We start from the raw sequence: 17718 nt of genomic DNA, 5'->3' as shown, positions 1-17718 counted from the left end.
CAATGTTCCAATGGATGTTCCCATTGCCTGGCAGTGCGGGCAGGCAGTGTTCTTTCTGTGGCCTCCTGAGCACCCCAAAAGGATCAGGACAAGGACTGTCCTGTTGTCATGCAAGAAGGCAGGGGACTAAGGGATCCTTCCCAATTTCAGGGGGTTAATTTCCCAGGCCCCATTTTAACTCTTTTCCCTAAATAAATATGGGTTATTCCTTTCCTGCGTGTTGACATGTACACACATACTCACGCATACATGCACACAACTGCACAGCCTCGGCCACTCCAGGTGCGGCTTCCCGCTTCCCGTTAAAGGGCTGATGCGTGAGCAGTTTGATTGAGGCTGCGGGGACCCAGACCACAGCTCATCAGGAGCAGATGTCAATATAATACGGTTCCCTGACTCTCTCCAGTTTATTTACTCGTCAGGAAAATCACCCAGCCCTGCCAGGGGAGAGAGCTGCTCCATTGCTTCCGGAGAGTGTAGCAGGAGCTCTGAGCTGAGGGCGTGGAGCCGTGTCTCTGGAGAAGAGATCTGACTGGGCGAGAACCACCCTGGCCTGGGTGATGCCAAGGTCCCCAGGAGTGAGAAGAGGCCTGTTCCTTTAAGAGCAGAGGCAAATTGAAGGCTGTAGAAGTGATATCTCCTCCAGAGGACCAGAGGCAACTCCCCTATAGCTTAGATTGTTTCCATGCTGGGACAAAAACACCATAGGACTGTCTCTATATGTTGCCAATTTGTACTTCCCAAGCGCTTAGTACAGTGCTCTGCACATAGTAAGCGCTCAATAAATACGATTGATGATGATGATAAGGCCTCAGCCATGGGAGTGGAAGCAGTTCCGGGAACAGAAGCTTCTCCCTCTCACCCACTGGGCTGGCAGGATTCCTCTAGCTTTAATTATTTTTTCTTTTCTCTTTTTTGACCTTGAAATGGTATTTGTTAAGTGCTTACTATGTGCCAAGCACTGTACTAAGCTTTGGGGTAGATCCAAGCTAATCAGGTTGGACACAGTCCTAATCCCCTTTTACAGATGAAATAACTGAGGCCCAGAGAAGTGGAGTGACTTGCCCATGGTCACACAGCAGATGAGTGGCAGAGCTGCCTGAGCAGTTCCTCCGACTCCCAGGACTGTGCTTTTTCCACTAGGCCACACTGCTTCTCAATTATTGCACGGATTTTGAGGTCACAGCTGCTGGGTGACCTTGGGTGGGATACTTACCCTCCTTGTGCGTGTTTTCTCACTTCTGTAATCGGGGTGATACCTGCCTCTCTCTCTACCAGAGGTTATAAGGATAAAATGAGATAATTGACGTGGAAGTGCTTATAAAAGCACCATGCCAAATTCAGGCAGTATTTTGGGAGGGAGAGATTAGGCTCCCCATTTTACAGCTGTGGAAACAGAGGCAAAGGGTGGTTAACTAAACCTTTTCAGATTGAGTGTGTATTTGGTTTCTATGGCCCTAAGAGGAGGAGGTTACCCCAAAGCTCTCTTGGTGATTCATCACCCTCCCTTTCCGGATACCCTTCCTTTTTCCGCACCTGTGTCTCTCCGGCTGCAGCTTAAGCCCATTTCCTTTTGTCTGCGGTCACGGAAGGTGAAGAACTCCTAGCCACCATCCTGGCTGTGGTAATCCGTAATGGATTTGGAGACTGAATTACTTGTCAGCCTTTGGTGGGGTTGCATGAGTATGTCCCCACAGGAGCCCAGGCAGATGAAATGGGGGGCGGGGGGGGACAATTTCCCCGTTGGCTTTAATTACAGTGTGACTGAATCCCACTTATGCCCCCCTCCCCATCACCACACACACACATGGAAGGGAGAAGAGGTATGCCCTGGCACCCTGGCCATGTCCAAGTGAGGTGGATGAGGAGGCAGTTGGGCAATAGGGGCTTGCCCCCTTACAGTGCCTGGGTAGTACCAATGCCTAGCTTAAGTGGAAGTAGTGTGAGTCCTGCTGCAGTAATAGCCCCTTACCAGGCTAGCCCCCATTTCATCCCTTCCCTCAGTAAGCCGCCCCTCCCGAGGAGCTGGGGAGCTCTGCCAACGTGATGAAATATGCATCGTCCCAAGGCAGAGTTGTGAAGCTCGGCTCCCAGAGCCTGTCCTCAGAAAAGTGCAGAAGAGCTTACTGAGAGGCAGAGGGGCTAGGTGCTGGGTAAGAACTGGGTCTAAATCTCCGAGGCCATGAGATCTGATGTGACTCTGCCTTCTTCTTGACTTCCTTCCCAGCCAGGTTTCCCCAGGAGAATAGCAAGGACCAGAATGCTGACCTGCCAGTTAGTCATTTGTTATTAAGGGATAAGGATTTGCCACAGATTTGCCTCTAGACTGTAAGTTCCTTATAGCCAGGAAACATGTCTACCAACTCTGTTATATTGTACTCTCCCAAGCATTTAGTACAGTGCTCTGCACACAGTAAGCACTTAATAAATAGGATTGAGTGATAGGTTGAGCAGTGGAATTCCATGTGTCAAAAGATGTCTTACAAGAGACTTCAGAAGAAGTAAGAAAGCCATTTCATTAAACACAACTTCTTTTAAGGATTGGTTATATTTTCCCTTCACTTGTATCCTATTCTATCCTCTATCTCTCTGAATAACTTTCTGCTCAAAATGCTTACATAAAATCCTGCTTTTGGCTGTTCGTTCTTAGATTTTAATACACTCTGAACACCCCCAGTGCTTGTTTATGGTATTTGTTAAGCACTTACTATGTGTCAGACACTGTACCTAGCACTGGGGTACATATAAGATAATCAGGTTGCAAATAGTCTATGTCCCACTTGGATTCTGCATAAGAATTAGGCATCAGAGACTGAGAGCCGATAGCAAGCTTGGGTTCCCAATCTGAATTAAATCATTGGCTTCATGCTAACGTTTCCCCAGGAGGGTCCTCTGCTTTACTGCCTTATTGAGGGTTATGTCCTGAGTCTGATTCATCCAAGTTGGTGACTTCTCATTGAGACATCACAGCGCCTCCTCCTCTGTTTCCTGTGAAGACTTACGGAATTCTTGTTGATGGAGTAGTAGTCCTTGACAGGATTTATGGATGGACATTCCCAAGTATCCCTGGGGCCTCTTTAAAAGGATGGCATGGAATTTGCCAAAACTTTCATTCCTTTGGATAGCTCTAGGTGGAAGAAAGCTATTTCATGGGCAACTTTTTCCAGGCTAGAGTGGTATGTCAGAAAGTAATCAGTCACTTCACTTCTTGAGGCCTCAGTTATCCCCCTTTTTCCTCTCCTCCTCCCCATCCCCCCCATCCTACCTCCCTCCCCTCCCCACAGCACCTGTATATATGCTTGTACAGGTTTATTACTCTGTTTATTTTACTTGTACATATTTACTATTTATTTTGTTGATGATGTGCATTTAGCGTTAATTCTATTTTTTCCAACGACTTGACACCTGTCCACATGTTTTGTTGTCTGTCTCCCCCTTCTAGACTGTGAGCCCATTGTTGGGTAGGGACCATCTCTGTATGTTGCCAACTTGTACTTCCCAAGTGCTTAGTACAGTGCTCTGCACACAGTAAGTGCTCAATAAATACGATTGATTGAATGAATTGCATACGATTGAATGAATGAATGAATGAATCGCATAATCAGTGGCACTTAGCACCTATTGGGTGCAAAGGACTGTCCTTATTCATTATTGTATTTATTGAGCACTTACTGGGTGCGAAGCACTGTACTAAGGGCTTGGGAGAGTACAGTGTTTGGAAGAGTGAGGCAGAAGTAGGATACACACATTCCCCACCCTTAATCAATCAGTGGTATTTACTGAGCACTCACTGTGTGCAGAGCACTATACTAAGCATTTGGGAGTGTATAATATAACAGAGTTGGTAGTTGTAAGCTCAAGGGTACTGCACATCAGTATCTGCAGAGGGGGCAGGAGAAAGAAACTAGGCTATAAAAGGAAGTAGTACATCTATAGCAGGATGAAATAGCTGAATAAATGATTGAATACATGAATAATAAAAATATATGTATGTGCATAAGTGCTGAGAATAGGAGTAAAATAAGTGCTACAGGTGACTATTAGAGAGGAACCCAAAGTCTCTCAAGGCTTTGCGATACTGATTCCCCGTGCTCAAGTATCTGATTCCCCCGGTCGAAGGCAGTGGCAAATGCTAGGGTTTGATTGACAGCGGAACAGGTCCGTGAATTAAGAAATGTATTCCACATCCTCAGGGCAACCAGATCAGAATTCAATCAATCAATCAATCAATCATATTTATTGAGCACTTACTGTGTGCAGAGCACTGTACTGAGTGCTTGGGAAGTACAAGTTGGCAACATATAGAGACGGTCCTTACCCAACAGTGGGCTCATCTTACTGGCTCCCTCGATCAATAGTATTTGCTGCTGCCGTTGTAAAGAAAAAAGTTTTCAATTCACTTCTCCTCTGAAAAGATCAAAGAGCATTGTATGTTCACTCATTCAATCGTATTTATTGAGCGCTTACTGTGTGCGGAGCACTAAGCGCTTGGAAAGTACAGTTTGGCAACGTGTATATGTTGTGTACGTGGGCTGTGTTTGTGCAACTTCCACCGGCACCATTTGGAGCAGAGATGGTCTGACCCCCAGGTGTGGGCCAAAAGCTGTTAAAGCTCAGTTTACCATATATCTCAGTTGAGATAGGACAATCTTGAATTTTTCTAGTATACACCTAGCAATTTTAGAAAAATAGAGACTCAATTAATGGTATTTATTGAATGCTTACTAAGGGCAAAGTTCTGTACTCAGTGCTTGGGAGAGTACCATAGAGTAAGTAGCCACGATCTCTGCCCTCGAGCAGTTTACAATCAAGTGCGTGCCAAGGATCCAGGAACTGTGGCCAATAAATCAGTCAGTAATATTGATTGAGCACCTACTGTGTACTGAGCACTTGGGAGAATGAAACTGAGGAAGAGATCCAGATGTCCCAGAATTGGGTTTGTCTTGTACTTCCCAAGCGCTTAGTACAGTGCTCTGCACACAGTAAGTGCTCAATAAATACGATTGATGATGACGATTGATGATGATTGAACTGGCCTACCTCCTTTGTGCCAGCTTAAAGCTGCCCCGGACTCATGGAAAACATTGGAAGCTCCATATTTGGGCTAGGGGATGCTCAGTTTAGATCCTGTGGTATTCTGGGACTTAGAGTTCAGATGTCCCGGAGGATTATGTGGCTGTCCATCATCCCTGATTGTGAAGGGAAAAGCCCTATCGGCTTATGATGACGGAGCCCCCTCCTTCCTCTCCCCCTCCGCATCCCCCTGCCTTACCTCCTTCAATCAATCAATCAATAAATCAATCATATTTATTGAGCACTTACTGTGTGCAGAGCACTGTACTAAGCTCTTGGGAAGCACAAGTTGGTAACACATAGAGACGGTCCCTACCCAACAGTGGGCTCACAGTCTAGAAGGCGGAGACAGAGAACAAAACACATTAATAAAATAAATAGAATAGATATATACAAGTAAAATAAATAGAGTAATAAATATGTACAAACATATGTACATATATACAGGTGCTGTGGGGAAGGGAAGGAGGTAAGGCAGGGGGGATGGAGAGGGGGAGGAGGAGGAGAGGAAGGAGGGGGCTCAGTCTGGGAAGGCCTCTGTAGGCCTCTGTAGCACCTGTATATATGTATGTATGTTTGTACATCTTTATTACTATATTTATTTATTTTACTTGTACATATTCTATTTATTTTATTTTGTTAATGTGTTTTGTTTTGTTGGCTGTCTCCCCCTTCTAGACTGTGAGCCCACTGTTGGGTAGGGACCATCTCTATAGGTTGCCAACTTGTACTTCCCAAGCACTTAGTACAGTGCTCTGCACACAGTAAGTGCTCAATAAATACGATTGAATGAATGAATGAATGATGGTGTCCCAGTTTTCAAGAAAAATCACTGGATTGGCTGAATAAAGGGGCCAGGATATAGTCCGTGCCCCTGGGGTTGGCAGTTCTCCAGGAGGCCTGCTGAGCAGCTGGCACCTTCTTCAAGAGTCACTAGCCCATGGTTGAACAACTGAGTTGTCTGTTATGTAATTCATTCATTCATTCAATCGTATTTATTGAGCACTTACTGTGTGCAGAGCACTGTACTAAGCACTTGGGAAGTACAAGTTGGCAACATATAAAGACAATCCCTACCCCAAAACGGGCTCACAGTCTAGAAGGGGGAGACAGACAACAAAACAAAACATGTAGACGTAACTATCACTCTACCAGGGACTGGCATTTGCAAGAGGCTGGCATTTTGCCTTGCCATTGGTCCTGGGTGTAGCTACTTGAACATATTTCAAGAAAATCCGTTTATTTCCTTAACTTTTATTTCACTTGATGCAGTCGGTAGGCTCCAGCCTTTTGGCTGCTCCATGGGTCTCTGAAATGCAGCAGACGCCCTGTGGGACCTAGTCTGTGGCATCACCAGTCCAGATCTTCTGTGGGCTCTTGGGGCCGGGAGCTTATACGAGGTATTGCAGGGAACAGGAGCTGACCGATGGAGCCATATCCAGACACGGAGACCCTATAGTGCTGCCCTCCAAGTGGGACCGTGGCCAATTTCAAAACCACCTTGGTTGGGAGTTTGTCACTGCAATAAATCCGGGTGGTCTAGCTCTCCGGGTCAGACAGCAGTGGGAAGGAGAGATGGGGGAGACGGAGAATCCCTGAATCTCCAGTTCCCTATAACAAGGGTTAGCCAGGATGCTGGTATACTTCTTATCCTCAGGCATCATGTTAGAATGGGCTTTGGGCTCCTTCGTCTCACCTTACTGAGCCTTTACTGTCTACAGTGTGGAGGGGAGCCTGAATTCGGATTCAAGGAGGCCAGGTGCATTCTGCTTGTAGGGGGTGTATTTCTGTGCGAAAGCTGAGTGTGGCACAAATCTGGGTATGTCCGTGACCGCTACCTTTCCAGAGAGAGACTGATCCCAGTTATGGTGCCACTCCCCAGGCCTATCCCACCACCCTGAGCAGAAAACCTTGCCGGGGAGACCCTCTGATGCGAGGGCAGGCGAGGAGCCAAAGGCAGGGGAGGAAAAAACGAGATGGAGAGGGGGCGGAGGGAAAGGCCTGCATCTTTAAAGATTAATAGTATTGTTTGCTCATTAAGGAGATCATTCCAAGCCAAACGGGAGCCAGCGCGCTTGAGTGCAAGCATCTGTTTGCTACTGGGAGAAGATATTTATTGTTCGATACTTCGCTGGGTGTAAACAAACAGCCAGGCCCAGATAATGTTCAAATAAACAGACAAGCAGCTGCCAGGAGTGTCCCTCCGAGGCTGACCTTTGTGAGGACCTTCCTGATGATGTCTCAATACCGGCCAGCCTGGCAGGAGAGAGAGCGACCAGCCACACCACAGATGGGCATATATGGCAATGCGGACTGGCGGTAGTTCAGAAGGGCAAAAGAGATGCTGAAGACAGGGGGGATATCCACCGGGCAGGGGGATTCTAGAATTGGATATGTGAGGACACAGGGTGAGGAGGCATGAGGCGAGGGAAGTGGGATACATAAAGCACAAGGGGGCATAGGTAGGGCTTTTTTCCTAGGCATCATGGTGGAGGGGAGAGGGAATGAGGCATGAATTTAAGGTGAAGGGCTCTGGCTCGAACAGGTGGGGAGGTTCTTCTGTGAGTGGGAATTCTTGTTTAAGGGCAGAGGCACTTGGGGAGATCATGGGCACGATGTGTGGGTTCCATGAACACAGTGGGCACCGTGTGAATGTGTGGCTCTTGGCATCTGGCCTTTGGCCTCCCATGGAGGCTGCTGGGACTTCACTTCTCCACAGGGCCTTCAGCATGGATTTAGTCCAGCACACACACCCTACCCTATGGGGACAGCATACGTCTTCATCTTCCCAAGGCCTGAATGCCATTAGCCAACCCCCAGGGATGCTAACCTCTGCTTTCCGTCCTGAGCCACTCTGGACAGGCAGTACTTCTGGGTAGTGGTGATTCATCAGAGTCAGGTCATGAGGCGAGTTCCTACTCTCCAGCCAGAGAACCTGCAGTGGGCTCCCCTCTCTGCTCAATGACACAACCCTGTGTTCTGGCTTTTGGAGGACTACACTTTTTTGGATGTGGAGTCCCAGCAGAATGGCCTGCCTGACTTTTTCTGGGGGCTTCTGGTTTCCCCGCATTTGTCTGAGAGCAATGGGAGCCCCTCTCCACCCCACCCTGGCACACCTCAAGCCTAAATCCCATTTTCCTTGGAGATTGATGGGCCAAAGGTTGACATCTAACAAGATTTAGTTCCATGAGGTTCCCTTGGGGAGGCCAGGAGGGCAGCTGGAGAGGATCCAGGTCTATGGGTGTCACACGCAGCAGGGACTCTGGCTCATGTGGCCGGGGCTTCCATATAGCTGGGTCAGGGGCCAGGGCCATCAGCCTGCAGTCAGACTTGGTTGGTAATCTCACTAGGTTTTGCAAAACTCTATTTGCATTTCCATTCGGAAAGGCCCTGGCCAGGCTGGCCTGAGAGTCGGGCAGGGGGTGCCCACATGGTTCATTGGGATGCTGAAGGAGCTGGGAAGACTCCATCTGAAATTGGAATATCTCTGCCCACCTTCTTTTTAATAGTCGGGAAGGGGGTCAGGGTCCAGGAAACGGTCCATTTGCACCCTTCCTTCCCAGCCCTCATGAGCCAAAGTTTGGAAAATCAAGACTTGGGCATAAGCCAGGGCCTCAAGAAAAAGAACTCAACCAGCAAGCGGAAGCCAACCTGAACCAACGCCCAAGTTCCTTATTTTTCATTGAGAGAAATCACCCAGTCTGGGCAGAAAGCCTAGGTGGTTACCATCAGCCTTCCTTAGCTTCTTTCCAAGTCATTTACAGTCATTCCCAGGGCGGGGAATGGGGGAATAAAGAAGACTTGTCCAAGATGAGATCTTGCCCATCTTCTTCTAAGCAGTCATGGGCTCTCAGGACCACGATCCCTATTTGAAAGAGTCAAACCAAGGCATTGAGGATGGGGTGACTTCACTGAGCCAAACATTGTGAAGAGATTAGGAGCAGGTTCCAGGCTGCAATCAACCAATGGTATTGATTGAGTGCTTACTGTGTGCAGAGCACTATATTAAGCTCTTGGAAGAGTACAGTGTAACAGAGTTGGCAGGTACATTCCCTGCCCACAGTGAGCTTACGGTCTAGATGGGGGGACAGATATTAGCAGTGGACTGACATGGCCTCAGTCAATCTTACAGTGGGTATGCCTGCTGACCAGAAACAGAGCCCGGGGGATGGGGACAGACATTCAGCCAGTTAGGGGACCTAGCTGTGGTCATTGAATTGCTTCCTCACTGCAAGAAGTGGGAGCATCTGTGCCTCCTGGTATGTAGCCACTATTATCTCTCTTACCTGCACCAATGCATGCTGGGGAAACTCCCCAGGGGCCCTGGAAGGCATCGGCATGGATTGTTAACTCCATCCTGTTATCTTCTGTGCCAGACTCTCCCATCTGTGACGTTCCTAATGTTCCAGGAGTCTGGGACGGGATTCAGCCAGTAACCAGGAATGAGGGGGCTCGACAGGGAAGCGTACGTTGCCCAGTCCAGTAGCCTCTCCTCAGGTCTGGGTGGTTTCTGTAGCCTTGGGAAATTGATGTTCACTTGCAGATGAGGGAGAAAGAGAGGGAGAGGCTGGTCGTGAATAACTTTGCATTAATCTGCCCCTAAGTAGATTGCGGTAGACATCAGCATTTCTGCTGATGGTGTCTCCTACCTCCCCTCACAGAGCAGCAAACAGCCCCTGAAGCCCGTAGGGCAAAGCAAACTTTAGGGAGACAATCTCCCCAGATCTGCCTCTAAGTCTGCTCCAGGGGTCCTGTTGTCTGCGTGGCTGTCAGAGAGAAGCTCAGGCTTTCTGACCACCCGGTCTCTCCTGGCTTCCCACTGCCCCCTCACTGGGGGGGTCACTGGGCCAGTCCTCAGAGTCTAGGCAGACCGAAGCAGGGTGAGTGGAGGAGCAGAGAGCCAGAAGGATAATAATAATAAGGATGATGGTATTTGTTAAGCGCTTACTATGTGCAAAGCACTGTTCTAAGCACTGGGGAAGTTACAAGGTGATAGGTTGTCCCGGGGGAGCTCACAGTTTTAATCCCCATTTTACAGATGAGGTAACTGAGGCCCAGAGAAGTGAAGTGACCTGCCCAAAGTCACACAGCTGACAGTTGGCAGAGCTGGGATTTGAACCCATGACCTCTGGCTCCAAAGCCCATGCTCTTTCCACTGAGCCACGCTGCTTCTCTAAGGATGCTCAGGCAGTTGTTGCCAATTCAGCTGGCTTCTTTGAAAATCAGGCAGACAGCCTTTTTAGTGTAGTGAAAATAGTATTTATTAAGCACCTATTGGGTGCATAATCCCAAACTAAATGCTGGGAAAAAATGCATGGGGGAGAATTAGATGCAGTCTTTGGCCCCTCAGGGCCCCTGAACTCAACCTCACTATGGGGAAGGGGCAGGACACTGCTTGGGCAGTGAGATGGAAGTTCCCCACTGTTCTTATGGGTTGCTGGAGTGTGGCCTAGTGGATAGACCATGGGCCTGAGAGTCAGAAGGACCTGAATTCTAGTCCCAGCTTTGCCCCTTGTCTACTGTGTGACCTTGGGCAAGTCACTTCACTTCTCTGAGCCTTAGTTACCTCCTCTGTAAAATGGGGTTTAAGACTGTGAGCTCTATGTGGGGCATGGACTGTGTCCAACCTGATTAGCTCATATCTACCGTGACTGGCACATGGTAAGTGCATAACAAATACCATTAAAAAAGGGGGGGCCCCAGAGACTTCGGGGCCCATGTGACTTTATATGCCAGCAGAGTGGCGTCGTGGCACCACAGCGGCTGGCTTCAACGGGTGCCCCCATCTGGCCCAGCCTGAGGAGGCTGGAAATAAAGGGAGCGAATGAGACAAGCTGGGCACAGTTTGTCATTCCAGAGTTGGGCCCAAGCCATCTCCGGGCCTGTGCCCTGGGTGAACCATTGTCTATTTGCAATGAACGGCGATGATGATGATGTTGGCGACTTTCATGGGCGGACCATGCGAGACTTCCTGTTTGTCCCCCTGGCTTGGCCCTGGGAAAGGGGCTCCCTGCCCCCTCTCCCACACACCATGATCTCACCACCCTGAGATTTGGCCTACCCTGCAAAACCATTGAGGAAATAGTTTGATCGAGGAGCCATTAAGGCTGTAAGCTCTTCTAGGAAAAGAACCGGGCTTTGCTTTTCCTTTGTAATTCCCCAAAGGGCCTAGTCCAGTGCCCCATTCACTGGGGAGATCAACAAATAGTGATTAACTGTCACTCGCACTCCGTGCCTGCTGGCTGGAGAAGAAAATCCCTTCCCATCAGCGTAAAGCTCTTTTGACTGTCACTATTTCTAGCAAACTCCATCTTGAGTCCTTCACTGTTTTCCATATCTGTAAATATACACATGTCCATATCTGTAAATGATTTATTTTTATTAATGTCTGTCTCCTCCTCTAGATTGTAAACTCCTTGTGTTTTATTGTACTCTCCCAAAGACTTAGTACAGTGCTCTGCACACAGTAAGCACTCAATAAAGCCCTACTGAAAGTTCACCTCCTCCAGGAGGCCTTCCCAGACTGAGCCCCCCTTTTCTTCTTCTCCTCCTCCTCCCCTCTGCTCTACCCACCTCCCTGCCCCATTTTATTACTGTTGTGTATATATCTAAAATTCTATTTGTTTACATTGATGCTATTGATGCTTGTTTACTTGCTTTGTTGTTGTCTCCCTCCTTCTAGACTGTGAGCCAGTTTTTGGGTAGGGATTGTCTCTCTTTGTTGCTGAATTCTAGTTTCCAAGTGCTTAGTACACTGCTCTGCACACAGTAAGCGCTCAATAAATATCATTGAATGAATGAATGAACAAATGAGTAAATACTATTAATTTGTTGGTTCCAGGGAAAGGGAATTCCTTGAGAGGCTGTGATTTGTCACTGATAAGGTTTGGGCCCAAAGTGCTGGAGGCTAAGGAATGAGAAATGGGGAATTCTAAAGCAATCAATCAATCAATCAATCAATCGTATTTATTGAGCGCTTACTATGTGCAGAGCACTGTACTAAGCGCTTGGGAAGTACAAATTGGCATCACATAGAGACAGTCCCTACCTGATAGTGGGCTCACAGTCTAAAAGGGGGAGACAGAGAACAGAACCAAACATACCAACAAAATAAAATAAGTAGGATAGAAATGTACAAGTAAAATAAATAAACAGAGTAATAAATATGTACAACCATATATACATATATACAGGTGCTGTGGGGAAGGGAAGGAGGTAAGACGGGGATGGAGAGGGGGACGAGGGGAGAGGAAAGAAGGGGCTCAGTCTGGGAAGGCCTCCTGGAGGAGGTGAGCTCTCAGCAGGGCCTTGAAGGGAGGAAGAGAGCTAGCTTGGCGGATGGGCAGAGGGAGGGCATTCCAGGCCCGGGGGATGACGTGGGCCAGGGGTCGATGGCGGGACAGGCGAGAGCAAGGTACCGTGAGGAGATTAGTGGTGGAGGAGCGGAGGGTGCGGGCTGGGCAGTAGAAGGAGAGAAGGGAGGTGAGGTAGGAGGGGGCGAGGTGATGGAGAGCCTTGAAGCCCAGGGTGAGGAGTTTCTGCCTGATGCGCAGATTGATCGGTAGCCATTGGAGGTTTTTGAGGAGGGGAGTGATATGTCCAGAGCGTTTCTGGACAAAGATAATCCGGATAAAGCAGAAAGTAAACCCTAAATCCAGCTCTTCCACAGTACAGGGCAGCAACCTAGAGGGGGAATTTCTCATTCCTAAAATCCATTCCAACAGTCAGTGCTCATAGAATCTGATTCTAGTGGAAAATCGGAACCAAAATAAATTCCTGAGTGCCTATTGAAAAGCACTTGGCAGCACCTCGAGTGTATCAACCATATGTAGCGTCGGTGTGCTTTTCAGCCCTGGTTTATCATGTACTGATAGACATCTAAATAACGTCTGTGGTACTGGGATTGGAAAATTCCAATTTCTGAATTCAGAAGCTCAGGTGTGCTTCTGTAAAATGGTGGCATCAGTGCTTTGACTATAGGAGTGTGTTTGCTAGGGGCCACAAAAACCCAGCAGGATTTTTTCATTCATTCATTCTATCGTATTTATTGAGCACTTACTGTATGCAGAGCACTGTACTAAGCGCTTGGGAAGTACAAGTCAGTAACATATAGAGATGGTCCCTACCCAACAACGGGCTCACAGTCTAGAAGGGGGAGACAGACAACACAATAAAACATGTAGACAGGTGTCAAAATCGTCAGAACAAATAGAACTAAAGCTATATGCACATCATTAACAAAATAAATAGTAAATATGTACAAGTAATAGAGTGATAAATCTGTACAAATATATATACAGGTGCTGTGGGGAGGGGAAGGAAATAGGGTGGGGGGGATGGGAGGAGGAGAGGAGAAAGGGGGCTCAGTCTGGAAAGGGCTCCTGAAGGAGGTGAGCTCTCAGTCGGGCTTTGAAGAGAAGAAGAGAGCTAGCTTAGTGGATGTGTAGAGGGAGGGCATTCCAGGCCAGGGGAAGGACGTGGGCCGGGGATTGACAGCGGGACAGGCGAGAATGAGGTACAGTGAGGAGGTTAGTGGCAGAGGAGTGAAGGGTGCGGGCTGGGCTGTAGAAGGAGAGAAGGGAGGTGAGGTAGGAGGGGGTGAGGTGATGGACAGCCTTGAAGCCCAGAGTGAGGAGTTTTTGCCTGATTCGTAGGATTGGGGGTGCCATCTTGGCCCCCCGTGTTCCTGCCACTCTGTGGGTGTGGATGGGTGCCAATAAGGGTGGTGTGGGATCGGATGGGGTGGAGAACCCCTGAGCAAGCTGACTGGGGGATACATACGTTCCTGCTTCCCAGCTTACCAAGGCAAGCTGACCCTCCTCCTGCTTTTCTCTGCAGATTCGTGTGGATGGCCCCAAAGGGAGTGCCCTGCAGTATGAGACCGTGCAGGTGGTGGAGCCTGGCCCCATCCTCCGAGACATGGCCTTCTCCAAGGACCACGAGCAGCTCTACATCATGTCTGAGCGGCAGGTAAGACCCCAGAGAGCCCGGGGAGAGTTGGATACCGATGACACGTGACTCGATCCCCCTGAGCTTGATTTGGCAGCCCGTCGGTGACCCTTGACCCAACCACCAGTTGAGCATTTGTCTGAATGCCAAGGAAAAAGTGGCGATGGCTTTATTTGCTGAGTCTGGGGAGACTTTAAACTTAGCTGCAAGGATGGAATAAACCCAGAGCTTGTTGGCATTGAGAGAGATGGCTGGTCTGGGACCATGTGTGAACCTTTTCATCCCTGAAGCATCTGACCACGTCCCTCTTTGAACCTCATCGCCTGAAGTGAAAATCCATCTTGTGGTTACATTTTTGCAAAGTCAAGCCTCCTATCCGGGGACCCCCGCTGAGGAGCTTGAGAGCAACGGTCCAGGTCAAAGCCAACTGTGGAGAGACCCTGCCAGTCTTCTGTAGAGGCAGCAGGGGAACCGGTGATGTGTTTCTGCTGCCTGCCGGCCAGCAGTTGTTAGTAGCATGCCAGTCTCTTCTGCCACATCAACCCCCTGGGGAGAAGGGTACCATCTGCAGCAGTGTCACCCTGAAGCTCATGGGCTTCCCCTTCTTCCAAACAAGCGGCTCTATAATGGCCACTTGTGGACCAAATGAATGTAGAGGAATAGAGAGTGCCCTTTGGGGGTCTGCCTCCCCTAGCCCCCACCTGCCCCACAGTGCTGCTCTCCATGTAGAACCCAGAGGACCTGGGTTCTAATCCCAGCCCCTCCTCTCATCTGCTGTGTGAAGTCAGGCAAGGCACAACCTCTCTGTGCCTCAGTTTCCTCATCTGTAAAATGGGGATTCAGTCCCTGTTCTCCCTCCTGCTTAGACTGTGATCTCCATGTGGGACAGGAGCTATGTCCAACCTGATTATCTTGTATCGACCCCAGTGCTTTGAACAGTGCTTGACACCTAGTAAGTGCTTAACAAGTAATATTTTATTATTATTACTATTATAATGTGGGTCTGCCCCTCCTGCCCACCTCTCTAGTCCCATCCTACTTCCATATCAATGCCAGAGTGACAGGAGCAAGAAGCAGCCCCCCTCCCCATCCCTTGCCCCTCTCTGCTGGAGCTCCAAGGTTCTCAAGTTGACCGTGCTCACAGACCCCAGATTGTTCCCACCCGGTTTCCCCCCTCTCCACAGCAGGGAAATGAATACCCCGTATTATGCCACCCACATGGTTTGTGCGTTGTGCCCGGGAGTCACACTCCCGCTCCCCTCCCGGGGATCTCTGATGACATCGTCTCTTGGTGGGGCTCCTCTGTCCCCCAGCTGCCAGCCACACTGCAGCCCATTGTGACCACCGGGGGATGGCCCCTGCCTGGGAAGTGACCCGATGCTGGGTCTGGTGGGCTGGGCAGGACACTCTGGGAGTTGGGACTTGGGCTCGCGTTGTGACTCTCCTGCTCTTCAGCTGAGTGACCTTGGATGATGTTGGGCTCCTCTCTGGACCTCAGTTTCCACCTCTGGGAAAGGGAGAGAATGCCTTCCTTCCCATCCCTAGGTCTGAGAGGAGCTACGGAGAGGATGAGAGGCATTCAGTGCCTCAGCTCTTAGTACAGTGCCTGGGACATAGTAAGCACTTAACAAAATACCATCGTTATTATTATCTGAGCTCCCTGGAGATGTTACCAGATCCCTCTTTATCTGAAAACCTCACAATCATCATCTAATTAATATATATGAATATAGCACTGCTTCTGAAGTCATTAAGCATTCCTACCTGTTCAGATCACAGTGTTCTAAAAGGCTGTTCAGAGCTGTGAATGCAAGGGACTGTCTTCCCCTTCTAGACTGTGAGCCCATTGTTGGGTAGGGACCATCTCTATATGTTGCCAACTTGTACTTCCCAAGTACAGTGCTCTGCACACAGTAAGCGCTCAGTAAATATGATTGAGTGAATGAATGAATGAATCCAGCGGCAACAATCAAAGGCCCAGACCTAAGCCTAAACTACCAGAGTGAAGAAGTAGCCTTAAGTTGCAGCAGGAAGGGTTTCAGATAAGGTGTTCTTACCACCACTGCCATTAGGCTGTAGAGTGGGTGGGGTGGCTCGCATTTTGCAGGTGGGGGTGGGGGTGAGTCCCTAATCCCTCTGGTATGGGTTAGGTGTGGTCCTGCCTGCCTGGATCCCCCCCATTGGAAAGAGAGAAGTGAGGCAGGAGCAAACAGAGAACGAAGGGTGGTGAGAGCTAGATCATTTAGATCCTGCCCTTCTCCTCCAGCAACCTCTCCTGACCTGGCCTGACCCCACCAGTCTGCCAGGGACCCCGGGATCTGGTTCCCGGACAAGGCGTGGGTTCACTAGGCAGATCCAGATAGGGCAGACCCAATCCCTGTCCCACGTGGCGCTCGCAATCCAGGTGCGGAGGAGATGGAGAAAAGCAATGGAAGCAGAGGATTACCAAATCAACGGGCAGTGCAGTCACAATCTGTGCAGTCCAATAGGTCACACTGATGGTCCATTCACTCCAGCATTCTCTATGTGGCTGACAGAAGCACCAAAAGGTGCAAGAAGTTCTTGCTCTATTTGACACTTGCTAGGGAGAAACTGACCTTAAACCTCTACAGTATGTTTCTTAGAGCCTAGTACAATGTACTGCGGGAGCTCTCACTGAAACCTGGTGGTGATGATGGGGAGGGAGGTGCTAAATAACATACCTGATTAATTTTCCTCTTTGTTCTCAAATGCTTTGTGCTTTTTTTCAATATGTTGCGTACGAGTTTCTTCCTCTCCCTTTCCCTCTCTTCTCTCCCTCACCCCTTCTTCCCCATTTTCTCCCCTTTTGTCTCTTTCTTTTCTCTCTTCCTCCCACTCCCTGCTTTTTCTCCCTCTCTCCCTTTTTCCTTCCCTTTCTCCCTCTCTCCCTTTCTTTCTTCCTCTCCTTCCCTCTCTTTCTTCCTCTCCTTCCCTCTATCTTTCTCCCTGTCTCCCCCACCTTTCTCCCTCTCTCCCCTTCCGCCTTTCTCCCTGTCTTTCTCTTTCTCTCCCTCTCCATCTTTCTCCCTCTCTTTCTTTCTCCCTCCCCTTATGTTTGCATGTTTGTCAGCCTCCATCTCTTGTTTTACTTGTATGTGTGTATTTGTGTGTATGTGTGTATTTACTGAAACTCCAGTAACCCCAAGGGAGTGTGTATACACACTGAAATCACTGTGATAAAAACCTGCCAAACTGATGGGAGGAGAGTGTGAGAGAATGTCAGAGACACAGACAGATAAATAAGGTGATGACATAGCCCAGCCAGCACAGTCTTGCCCCGGGCCCTGGAGCGGCACCTCTTGCTGAGAAAGACAGTTGAACCCCTCTCCCCACCCTACACTCCCTTCTTCCACTCCCACTCCTGCCACCCCAAGTATCTCCTCCCTTTGTGATGCCCCAGGTGAAATGGCAAGTTCCAGGGTAACTCATGACACCTCTGCTGCCTTCACACCAGTCTGCTGGAAGCACAGTGATTTTAAACACTTGTTTCTGCCTTAAAGATGAGAGGATCATGACAGGATCCAAATCAGCGGCTCCACCTTCCACCTCTCTGATTCCCAAAGCTGTGGTCCATCATCCCCACACTGGGGGAGGTTCCAGGGCATGTCAGCGAGGGAGAGCATGACAGCACGGAAGGAGAATATGCCCGACACTCCAGGGGTGAAGCTGTCTGCA

At 49.1% G+C, this 17718-nt stretch overlaps 1 protein-coding gene across 1 annotated transcript in view; it reads left to right on the top strand.

The window, feature by feature from the left end:
- The window catches only part of PLXNA4 (plexin A4), a 423674-nt gene that overhangs the window by 299520 nt on the left and 106436 nt on the right, over positions 1-17718 (top strand). Inside the window, exon 4 of the mRNA XM_038752091.1 lies at positions 13912-14043. Within this exon, the coding sequence (XP_038608019.1) occupies positions 13912-14043 (132 nt within the window). The remainder of the gene's footprint in view (positions 1-13911; positions 14044-17718) is intronic.

This window comes from Tachyglossus aculeatus, chromosome 10 (assembly GCF_015852505.1).
Source record: "Tachyglossus aculeatus isolate mTacAcu1 chromosome 10, mTacAcu1.pri, whole genome shotgun sequence".
In the NCBI taxonomy this organism is placed as follows: domain Eukaryota; kingdom Metazoa; phylum Chordata; class Mammalia; order Monotremata; family Tachyglossidae; genus Tachyglossus; species Tachyglossus aculeatus.
This window is presented reverse-complemented; position numbering and strand designations above follow the sequence as displayed.